Here is a 12,112-nt window from a genome sequence, read left to right on the forward strand (position 1 = left end):
GGGAAAAGAGTGTTAGTAACATTTTTCTCATCCAAAAGAAAGAATGCCCACATATTCTTCTCAATTTGCTTGCCTTTCTTTTGTCTCATCTATCCTCTCATCTCCAATTTCATTTTTCTTACCAGGAACCAAATGGAAAACTATGTTACAATTGTACCTCTTCTTGGAAAATGTTTAGTATCCAACCAAACCAACCCTAAAAGCTATAAACTGGAGTAGTAGTAAGACCAATTTTTATTTTGCATTTACTATATTTATATTTCCTCTAGAGGAGATACAAGTTCCCTTCTGGCCCAGCGTACAGAATAATAGTCTGCGGAAATTGGTGCAAAACTGCAGAAGAGCTTACAAAACATCATCTGACTCACGCATCAACATCCACAGGCTAAAGCCGACCATACATTGACAGCAAGTCTCGCAATTTTGTTGCCTCGGTGTCTAAGTTCTCAAAATTCAGAGAAGTGGGTATTCTCCAGCTCCAGTTCCCAAACTGTGTCACACCATAAGAATTAGAAGAAAGCAAGAAAGTACAAGGAAAAGAAACAAGAGACAATCCCAATGACGATGCACGGGGTCGGCTCACTCATGGTGAGAACCACATTTCTATCAGATACATGGTACGGACTTTCACTTATTGAGCATGGCTCCAGCCAAACTTATACTGTAACCTGATAGGCAAATATTGTATGTGGTAAACTTGCCATACCTCATTGTGAGCTATGTTACCCGTACTCCGACATGAGTATCTATAGATAGTTAATACTCCCTACACTTCATTTACGGTCAAACTATGATTGTTTTTTTCATTTATTAGTCAAGTTTCATTAATCTCCCTACACTCATTTTCGGTCAAACTATGTACCTATGTCTGCGACACGAGTAGCACAAGTCCAATTGCGAAACACGGCAAATGTTTTTGTTTATTCTAGGGGGTCCCTGTTATGTCTTTGGTTGACCTCACCTAAGATTTTCTAAGACTAAAAAGACTGTAATAGTCCAATTGTGAGACACGGGTGAATTTTGATTCCAGGGGTGCCTTGTTACTTATTTGACCGACCTCACATAAGATTTAGTAAGCTTCATACGATAATAATCTACATCCTTGATACTTCCTCCGTAACAATATAGATGTTACACTTTGAAAATCGCACTATTCACCTACTACATTTGACCACGCATTTTTTAGTTTTAGACAAAATCAACCGTTACTATATGATATGTTGTTGGATTCGTTTTGATGTGTAATTTCATAATATTAACTTCATATGATTTTTACTAATACAAAATTAAAGTTATTACTGGTCAAAGTACTGCATCGACAAGCGTGAAAGTCAAAGTGTAACATCTATTTTGTTACGTAGGAAGTATAACGAATGCCAATCACCTGAGTAGCTGGAATATTCATCCTCGCAGAATTCCCAAGTTGAAGAACATCTTGCATAGGTACAATTGCTGTTTTAGCTACTGAAGACAATGCCCCTTTGATAAGTCCCCATGAGATATCATTTCCTTTGTCGAGGGAAAGGTATCTTAGCACCTGTATCAATAACAGGGTAGAACTGAAACACAAGCTGGAAAAAGAATAGCTACATACCACACAATATAGAATTATCTGAAAAAGCAGCTATTCCACTGCCCTAATTGGTGCCTAGTTATTCTAAAGAAAACTTACATGATGTTTCTCTTCTTCCTTCAAGTTCTCCCACCAGCCTACGACCTACCAAAAATGAGGACATCTATTAGAAAAGGGGATACAGGAAACACGACTGTATATAAAGGGCAGCATGGGTCTTTGGAGCCATATGCGTAAAAAGAACCATGCATCACTACGATAGTATAATCAAGCAGGAAATTTACCGTGTCATTATCATGAGTGCCAGTATATACCACTTGATTCCTTTCATGGTTATGAGGAAGATGGGGGTTTTCTGCATCACTTCCAAAACCTGCACCAAGATGCATTAACCACTTAAATGCATTGGATCATCCAAACCACTCAGCATAAGAGAAACACACAATTTGCTAACCGATATCCACAAGGAATAAAGAGGAAACTAGGGAAGGGAAGGAAGGGAAAAAAGGAGAGTGTAAGGAGGGAGGGGATCAGAAGGCTAAATATGATGAATACCAAATTGCAGGACGGCCATCCCAGGTGCTTCAATGGATTCCCTCAGCTGAACTACGTCCTCTGTGATTACACCCTGTTATAAATAGACTATAGCTTAGCGAAGGCAATATAATTCTTTACGATACTTATGGAGTCTTTAATATACCCTCATTTGCATGTATCGCATATCAACACAGACAATGAATAGGGACACTTGGCAAATCCTTTCGGACCAAAACAAGCAAAAATTTAATATGAACGAGACCTATTCATCAGGACTAGTTGTTGTACTAGCTTTTAGCAGTTGTAGTAGCTGTTAGAGATTAGCTACTAAACTGTCCACCAACTTATATATAAATCAGTTGGTCATGAAGAAAAAGAAAACTGTCCAAAATCTTAAAATATACATACCAGGTCTTCGGCAATAATGTCAATTTTCCCAACAGCTTTAAAGATTGCATCAAACAAGGACTTCCCAGGCCCAGCCTACTGTCGTCAACCAGCATAAGAGATAAGTAAATCATGTACGGAACTCATAGCTTGAGGTCATAAAGTAAACTCGGAATCTGACCTTCCATCGCCCAACTGTTGCAATCTTTGCTTCTGTAAAACAACAGAGCCCATGGTTATGGAATATGACAGCTGGAACCTGCCATAAAGCTAGTTATGTACATCACATACCTGACGGAACAGCCCAAAATCCAGCAAAACCTCGGAAATGGTCAATTCTGAACTCATCATAAAGATCCATTGCTCGTCGAATTCGACGTATCCACCAAGAATATCCATCTCTCTCCATTGCTTCCCAATCATATAGAGGGCTTCAAACAAACCGACAAGCATTAGCTAGTTCACAACTATATATCATGAAATAACTAGAAGATATTACAGCCCATTAAAATGACGTACGCTCTCCTAAAGTAAACCAAGTTAACATCTACTTTCTGTACGAAGGTGAAGGAAAGTGAAGAAGTACAGAGCAAAAGTGGGTGGTTCATGGTTGAGTGTGAGGCTCCAACTACATTAAAAAGTAGGAAGGACAAAAGTACTATAAATGGGATATTAGCTACTTTGTGAGACATCCCAAGATGAAAGATATTAGTACTTTCTTTAAGGACAAAGAATTATATTCATAACAGAAAATAATTATATAAAAGAACAACACTAGCGCATTGCTATTTCCTAGAGACCAAGTAGGCTAGTAATATGCAGAAACGACATACTTCAAAATTTTATCAACAAGGATGGCAACCAGGAAGATCATCCTGGCTATATAGTATTGGGGCTTTACCAAGATAGGGCGAGTTTATTACTCAAGTGGGCGGTAGGTGAAGCAAAATCACCTAAAAAACAATGTCTAATGTATGAATCACCACTTTAAGCTGACCCATAAAACAAAGAAAAAGAGGAAGACCATGAATTAGACATCCTCAACAGCATTCCAATTTCCAAGCATCGGAAGAGGGTGATCAATCCACTAATACTTCCTCCACTTGTATGTATTTGCACCATCCATTTTGGGAAATTGCATATTACTTGCAACGTTCAATTTCGGCAATATATTCTCTCTTTATCTCTCCTGGTACGTGGGGTCCCGTTTTTATCTCTCTCCTCTCCTAATTTCACGTGCCAACATCCAATTGTGCAAGTAAGAAAAAAAAAGGAAGTATAAAGATTTCAAAATGAATAAGAAAGACATGGTAAGGAAATTAAGATGCCGAAGCTCATGTGCAGACTGCAGAGTCACCAACCTGTCCCACAATTGACCAGTTTCACTGAATGCATCAGGCGGAACACCACTGACTAACAGAGGATAACCCTTCCTGTTCTGCTGGAAAAACAGACATCAACACCAAATGCAGAAACACAAATTTCATATCATACTGCAGAAACATCACAGGTTATAAAAGTGGGACGCACCAGCAAAAAATGTTTTTTGTTAGCCCAAACATCAGCACTGTGATAACCTACATAAATTGGCATATCCCCCATGATCTTGATGCCCTTCAGTTGTGCATAATTACGAACTTTCTTCCATTGTCTTTGGAATAGAAACTGCTGGGCGATGAATAAGTCAATCTGTCCAACTGAAAGTATGAGTATTTTATCAATAAATGACTTGTTACAGACATACTATTCAAGAATATAAGCTAGTCAAGTCTTACAAAGTGTTTTTCGCTCTGATGTATTTTCACCAGTGCGGAAAGATGTCGATTTTTTAATGGTTCAGGCCAATCATACCAAGAGAATGTATTACAAATATTGTCAATTGCAGCAAAATATGCTGCATCCTCAAGCCAGCCTGCATAGTATAGGGAAGAGTGAGCATTGTCAACTGATGTATTTCAAAATTTAGCATTCCACTCTCTGTATCCAGCATCTTGGACAGAGAGAACTATATTCACTAATTCCAAAAATTTCCAACTCTCTCAATTGACCTTGCAAATGACTTTGCCGGATCACCACTGCCATAAAAAATATTATTGTTCATGGGTAGCATATACTGCCCTGCCATTGCTTCCTCTTATAGCCCCGATAATTATCTTATTTACATTGTATTAAGATTAATATTTCTTATAGAAGAAAAAAACTAGCTTTCTCCTATTTGGAAGTGAGGCATTCACAATTGCAGCATGATATAGCCATTCCCAACTCCAAAGATCTCATGGAGCTCCAAGTGATTTTTTTAAAGAAATTAAAAAATTGACTGAATCATGATTCATCTTACATATTTAGGATACAACAAGACTCATAAGTTATGCAAATCAGAGAAAGCAACTGACTTGATATCTCAGGATCCCTTTGGAATTCTTGAAGCTGGCTTCTGAGTTCCCCATCACTCATAATAAGGCGCTCTGCAGCCTAGCAAATAATGTGCTGTTAACAAATATCAATCTCAAGTTGAAACACAAAATTTGTAAACCTGGAAACAGGGTAGAGTTAACATATACCACATTTAATTTAAAATAAAGAATAGGACAAGTTCTAACATATACATACTAGCTTCCCTTCATTGCACTAGGGAAATTAGGATGCCTGCTCCCCCATACTTATGCAAGAAATAATTTTATCTTACTTGCGAAGCTTTAGTGCCATTGCCCACGGTATATTAAGCACGGAAGCAAATTTCCACAATAGTTTCTAGATAATGATAAAATTTCCTCTTCCCCTGAATAATGTATCACTATGCTTAATTGCTTATGACTTGGATAAAACCGTATCCATTTAACAAGAATGTACCTTTCCAGGAAGTGCACAGTTGCTCATACAATAAGCATGTACAGATACACTACTTCAGCCAATCAATAATGGAAGGGGAACACTTTTAGATATTCAGAATACGTGTCCCTTATACTAATAGTTATTCCTAAGTCACCCCTTCTCACATCACCAAAATGATACACGCCAAACCCTCAACAGGGAGAACACGAAACCTGTGCTGCTCCCTTTAAGTCTACCCTTTGCATAGCAACTTATATCTTTCAGAATATTGCCATGTTCTCTTAACCTAAAATAAGGTGATCAAGCTTGGATTTGCTAAGGTTCGGTTTGCTCTGGTCTAATCGGGTCAGGTTTGGATATTTCTGGTCTGATTTTCCTAGTGTGACTAAACTTTGACCGCTTTTGTACGTGAACATATAAGAGAAAGAAGATGTAGGATGTTGTTAGATTAGAACTAGATGTGTTTCCAAAATATCAACTTTCCATAATATTGTATACATAATAAAGATATTGATGGAGATCAGTTATCTTGTCTGAATATTTGTGGTCTGAATTTTGATGATTTGGTCTTTTATAGTCTCATTTCAACAAGAATATGTAATAAAATCTGTAATATGGTGAAGGAAACATAGTCTTATTAAGGAGTATATCTTAAACCTAATTCAAAGAATTAAAAATACTAGGAGAAACGGCTAGATCATGTAACATAAACTTCTTGCACGTTCAAGTGATAATGGGAAACTATTATGGTTAGGTATTCGGTAGAAGACAAAATCACTATGAGAAAAAAAAGTTCATCATCTTTGCTGAAAATGGGGAGATACTGGGAATGAGGTCAGCAACAAATTTCAACATGAATATCAGATAACCAACCATCACGCTCTACCACATTTGGCTTACAAGAACTTCCTAACTTGGCCTCTAGCATATATAAAGTGACCATTTGTCCCTGATGTAAATGGTGATGGTGGTTGAAATATAACCACAGTATCAAGCATTATGTCAGATAGTCATAGTAGCATATTAATCAAAGAAGAGTAAAGGATGAGGATGATGAAATCCTCTCTCTCTCAAACAACAAAAGCAACACATAGAAAAGGTAGAAACAGAATTAAAAGATAGGAAGTTTACCTTTGCCACCAAAGGATCCTTCATCTGGGCGACAGTTTCAAAATTCACCCTCTCTGCATCTCTAAGATACGAGATTTCAGTTAAATACATAAAGATATAAGTATATTAAGTGCCGCTAATAGATGACCACAGATTCACGAGTGAAGTCACGATACTTACATAGGTTGAGGGAGTTCCTTGTCGTACAATAAGCCATCCTTTACCAGTTCTTCAAGAGAAATTAAAAGTGTGTTTCCGCAATTGGCATCCTGAATTCACGCACATTCAGTATTAGATATATCACTTCTCCTAAGAAGAAAGTTATACATTATCAGTAATCAGTTGTTACGAAACATGCAATACCCCTGCTTAGCAATGATGGAGTCTTATAGTTGTAACAATCCAACAAAAAGGTATACAAAGTTGAGGGTCTGATAGTGTCTAGTAAAAAGCTTCCCCAACAGAAATGATAAAATTGACGAGAAGAACACTACACAATGCAATGGTGAGCCTGGTATACAAGCGCAGATATTCACACTGATTGCGGATAAGGACTATAAAAACAAGAGGAATGGTTTATACAAACAAATAAGCAGGTTTGCAAATGATCAAACAAGTCACATTCTTCTTCACCCCCTTGAAGAAGGCAAATTTCTTAAAGTAACACAAAGTTAAAAACATTGTAGTCTTTAATATGAAGTAGAACAAGAGTTAAGCTACTCCAACACAATCTTATAACAGTTGGCTGGTGGTATATTTAGAATAACCCATTAAGGCTTCGTTTGATAGGGCGTAATACGTTTTCCCGAAAAACTTTTCCTCCATTTTTAGTTTTACATTATTTGGTTGGCAAAAGAGTGTAAAACCATTTTCCCTTGGGGTAAAATTACTCTCCCAATGATGGAAAACCATTTTCCTTTCAAAATGAAGGGAAAATTGTTTTCCTTATCTCTCTTGTACACTTTTCTCACTACCTCCTTACTTTCCCTTTCATTTTCCTTTCATTTCATCATTTTCTTTACATGAAACCAAACAACGGAAAACTAATTTTGGAATTGTGTTTCCTATTGTAAATTGTTTTCCATAAAAATTATTTTACACCGAAAATGTTTTACACCCTCACCCTACCAAACGGAGCCTAAGCAATCAAATAGTTTATACTTGGAGAATTGCATTGTCACGTGGCGTAACCTCTAAATAGTAAATATAGTGTAGGAAGAAAGAAAAAATAAACCTGGCCGGAATAAGGCGAGCCTTCTTCATTAGCCTTTCTGCCAGGTGGAACCAGAGGAAGAACCTGCCATTCATTTCCATTTCCAACTTGGTATTCAATTAGTATTATTAATAGAAAATAAAACAAGAATTGTGAAATTGAATTGGAGGAGAGAAAGAACCTGCCAAACAGAACAGCCAGCAGAATGAAGCCAATCGATAAAGCTAAAAGATTGGGGGCCAAGATCACCAATGCCGTGAGGTCCAGGCAATGACGTCGGATGCAGTAAAATTCCAGCTCTCCGGCGATCTGAAGGACATTTTTCCGGCAAATACTCGTCGTAATTCACGGGTAAATCTTCACCGACGGCGGTGGAGGTGACGGCGATGGCGGCGACGGAAAAGGCTGTGGAACGAGGTTGGGACGAGGAGGAGAGAGAAAGTGAAGGAGAGTAAAGGAGGTTGAATTTGGTAGGGAGGAGTGAAGTCGTGAGAGATGAGGGGAAGAGAGACGCCATTGACATTGACATTGCCATCTTCAATTTGATTTTCAAGATTGAGGAGACAGGGACGGAAGTTGTATGTGTAATCACTTCACTCTCAGTCTCAGTCCACTCACTACTCACTATACTAATAAAAGTCGGTCCTTGAAAATTGAAATTGATGAGAATTTGATCGATGTGAATCTCCTCGTTTTGGGCTTTTGGCACTTCTACCTAGGGTCTAAGGGAGAATAATTTTTTTTTTTTGTTTGAAAAATTAACAGAAATAGAGGTGCGTTCTCTTCTAATTTATTGGCCTTGAACTTATTAAACCTGAACTAAATTTATTGGACCTTATTAAATCTGATTGGACCTGATTCAACTTATTGGAACTTATTGTACCTGATTGAAACTTATTAACCTTAGCTTATTGAAACTTAGGGTGCGCTCTATTCAACTTATTGACCCTGAACTTATTGGACTTTATCTGAACTGAACTTATTGAACCTGAACTGAACTTATTGGAACTTATTAAACCTAATTAGACCAGATTCAACTTATTGGACCTGATTGAACCTGATTGAAACTTATTGGCCCTGATTGAAACTTAGAGCACCCATAATAGCAAGCTACAACTACTTGTAGCTTTGTATGCCACATCAGCTTTTCAAACTACAACATTCCCAAACTACAACCTCTTCCATTGGAAAACTACAACTACTTGTAGTTTTTGTATGTCCCACATGTATTGAAAAGTAAAATATGAAAGAGAAAAATGAAAGTGGGGCCCACAAAAAATTGACAAAGCAAGTAGCTTTGTGGAGCTACTTGGCTTCACAAAGCAACAAGCTAAATTTCTCTCCAATAATAAAGCTACTAGCTCTAACTTTTGGAAAATTGCAAGCTAGGACCTCCAAGCAACCATTGGAGTTGCTCTTATTAGACTTTATTGGACCTGATTGAAACTTATTAGACCTTATTGGACCTGATTGAAACTTATCTGACTTTATTAGACAAAAACATTGATCATGAATAACATAAATATTACCACTAACATAAATACTACCCCTCAAAATTTTTTATGGAGTAATAATTATTTTAATTCGTCCTTTAAAAAATAATGATTATTAATTATCTCTTATGATAATTAATTTAACAAAAAAATTTACTATTTATATATTTGCCTATACATAACTTTCACCACTAATATATCTAATAGTCTTGTTTTGATTTTATAAAACACTAGTAGAAAATCAAAAATTAATTAACATTTATTGCTAATAAGTTAAAATTGGCACAAAAAAAATTCTCACTTCACTTTCATTAATGTGAAGGTAAGTAGATAGCATTAACTCCTTCCTTCATTTCTTATCCTTTCTTTTCCTTTCATTTATGTGAATGCACTAGAAGATAAAAAGAAAACAAAAAGAAAGAGAAAAAAATGGTCAAAATCACCGTAGCTTTGCATGACATTGCTTCATTCATTCCTTCTCCTTTCTTCTCCTTTCTTCCTTCTGTTTTTTCTTTTTTTTTTTTTGCTTTTCTCCAATACTCCATTAGAGACACAAACACGAAGTCACCAATCATAATCACCCATTAGATCAATTTTGCTGATTTAAATTTGACTGACAAGACGAAAATAAAAAATATGGAGATAACTCGGGCGAAAATTGCAGATGAAATATGGTTGGATGTTGGTGAAGAAAACTTATTGATTGAAGAGGATGACGTAGAAGATGAAGAAAGATAATCCGATGAAGAAAGATACTCCAGTGATGATAATAAAGCAATCAATTGATAACATTTATATCTTTCATTGTTATTAGTAATGAAAACATGTTATCTCTAGTTATTTAAAGACGAATTGCAAAATATTTTAATTATTATTATTATTATTATTATTATTATTATTGTTAACCTTAATTATTTGACCATGATTATAATATTATTTAATAACAATATGTATAATCAAATAATAGACAATAATACAAGTATAATACTATAGATTGTGGTACTTTAATAAAAAATTCTGATAATAACATAATCAACTAATAGTAATATGAATAATAAAATAATAGACATAATACAAATAAATAATAAAATAATAGACATAATACAAATAAATAATAAAACAATAGACATAATACAAATAAATAATAAAATAATAGACATAATACAAATAAATAATAAAATAATAGACATAATACAAATAAATAATAAAATAATAGACACTAATACGAGTATAATACTATATAATCATTGTGGTACTTTAATTAAAATTCTAATAATAAAATAATCAGCTAATTGTGATATGAAATTATGAATAACAAAATAATGGACAATAATACAAATGTTTATTAAACATTGACTATTTGGACCTTATTGGACCTTATTAGACCTGATTGGAACTTATTAGACCTTATTAGACCTGATTGGAACTTATTGTACCTAATTGGAACTTATTGCACTTGATTGGAACTTATTGGACCTTATTAGACCTGATTGGAACTTATTGCACCTGATTGGAACTTATTGCAACTTATCTGAACTTATCTGAACTTATTTGACCTGAAACTTAATTTTTTAAGTTGAACAGAACGCACCCTTATTAGACCTTATTGACCCTGATTGAAACTTATTAGACCTTATTGGACCTGATTGAAACTTATTAGACCTTATTGGACCTGATTGAAACTTATTTGGCCTTATTAGACAAAAAAAATTGACCATTAATAACATAAATATTACCTTTAACATAAATACTACCCCTCAAAATTTATTATGAAGTAATAATTAATAAAATTCGTTCTTTAAAAAAATAATTATTATTAATTATCTTTTATGATAATTAATTTAACAAAAAAAATTTACTATTTATATATTTGCCTATACATAACTTTCACCACTAATATATCTGAATTTTTTCCTTGGATAATGCAAAATTGGGTTTTAATTCCCAAAATATGCCTAAAAAAACTAAAATTCCCTGCGTACCGTCCACGTAGGACGGCACGCGAGAATTTTTTTTTTAGTAAAACCGCTACTTGCAGTAGCGGTTTACAAGTGTCGAGAATTTTTTTTTCTTCAACTTAGGTAAAACCGCTACTCGGAGTAGCGGTTTACAAAAAAAAAAAAAATTTTTTTTTTTTTTTTTTTTGTAAACCGCTACTCCGAGTAGCGGTTTATTATGAAAACTGATATCTGCTTACCATATTTTGCGCAGGTAAAACGCTACTCAGAGTAGCGGTTTATTTTAAAATTAAACCGCTACTTTTAGTAGCGGTTTCCGTGGGTTAAAACAAAAAAAAAAAAATTTTCTCGGCGTGCTGTCCTACGTGGACGGTACGCAGGGAATTTTAATTTTTTTGGGCATATTTTGGGAATTAAAACCCACTTTTGCATTATTTAAGGAAAAAATTCTAATATATCTAATAGTCTTGTTTTGATTTTATAAGGCACTAGTAGAAAATCAAAAGTTGATTAACATTTATTGTTAACAAGTTTAAATTGACACATATGAAAAATTCTCACTCCACTTTCATTTACTTGAAGGTAGTAGAATGCATTAACTCCTTATCTCTCACTCTACTTTCATCTCTCACTTGTTACTAGGGATGACAACGGGTCGGACTTGGATCGGATTATGCATAATCCGACTCCGACCCTACAAGAAGTCGGATTTTAAATCTGAGTCCGACTCCGACATCAAACTCTGAGAATCCGACTCTGACCCGACTCAAAATCCTGACATCCGACTCCGAATCCGAGCCGACTTGAAATCCGTTTTTAAAATCCGACTTAAAATCCGAACATCCGACACCGAATCCGATCCGACTTATTTTTTGCCCCTTTTTTTATAATAGAATAGTCTTCTATAATACAATAATCTAATCATTACAATTTATTCTAATAATCATATGAAAATCTTATATAGTACAAATAATCTAAACATTATTATAATTTTTAACAATCATTTCTT

The 12,112-nt window shown here is 35.0% G+C and overlaps 1 protein-coding gene across 2 annotated transcripts; it reads right to left on the minus strand.

Moving 5' to 3' along the window:
* Positions 1–8: 8 nt before the first annotated feature.
* Positions 9–8,297, minus strand: LOC104896086 (4-alpha-glucanotransferase, chloroplastic/amyloplastic). Of its 2 annotated transcripts, none has more exons than XM_048645756.2 (16): positions 7,834–8,297; positions 7,674–7,736; positions 6,620–6,708; positions 6,461–6,521; positions 4,891–4,969; positions 4,273–4,409; positions 4,028–4,186; positions 3,859–3,938; positions 2,789–2,928; positions 2,679–2,710; positions 2,519–2,593; positions 2,129–2,201; positions 1,858–1,946; positions 1,673–1,717; positions 1,385–1,537; positions 9–490 (listed from the first exon to the last, which is right to left on the minus strand). In XM_048645756.2, the coding sequence occupies exons 1-16, from the start codon at positions 8,185–8,187 to the stop codon at positions 386–388; spliced, it is 1,734 nt and encodes a 577-aa protein (XP_048501713.1). In that variant the 5' UTR covers positions 8,188–8,297; the 3' UTR covers positions 9–385. The 2 variants fall into 2 exon arrangements, with proteins under 2 accessions (XP_048501713.1, XP_010681087.2); XM_010682785.4 differs by having other exon boundaries at positions 3,859–3,935; positions 7,834–8,296.
* Positions 8,298–12,112: the final 3,815 nt, after the last annotated feature.

This window comes from Beta vulgaris, chromosome 6, assembly GCF_026745355.1.
Source record: "Beta vulgaris subsp. vulgaris cultivar EL10 chromosome 6, EL10.2, whole genome shotgun sequence".
In the NCBI taxonomy this organism is placed as follows: Eukaryota; Viridiplantae; Streptophyta; class Magnoliopsida; order Caryophyllales; family Amaranthaceae; genus Beta; species Beta vulgaris.

Excerpts from the sequence above, each read along its gene's own strand:
- LOC104896086 (XM_048645756.2), bottom strand. The coding sequence starts at position 8,187 with ATGGCAATGTCAATGTCAATGGCGTCTCTCTTCCCCTCATCTCTCACG. Across the intron at positions 2,929-3,858 it reads ACTGGTCAATTGTGGGACAG|CCCTCTATATGATTGGGAAG; the intron begins GTTGGTGACTCT and ends GTTTGTTTGAAG. Across the intron at positions 2,711-2,788 it reads ATTTTGGGCTGTTCCGTCAG|AAGCAAAGATTGCAACAGTT; the intron begins GTATGTGATGTA and ends GTTGTTTTACAG.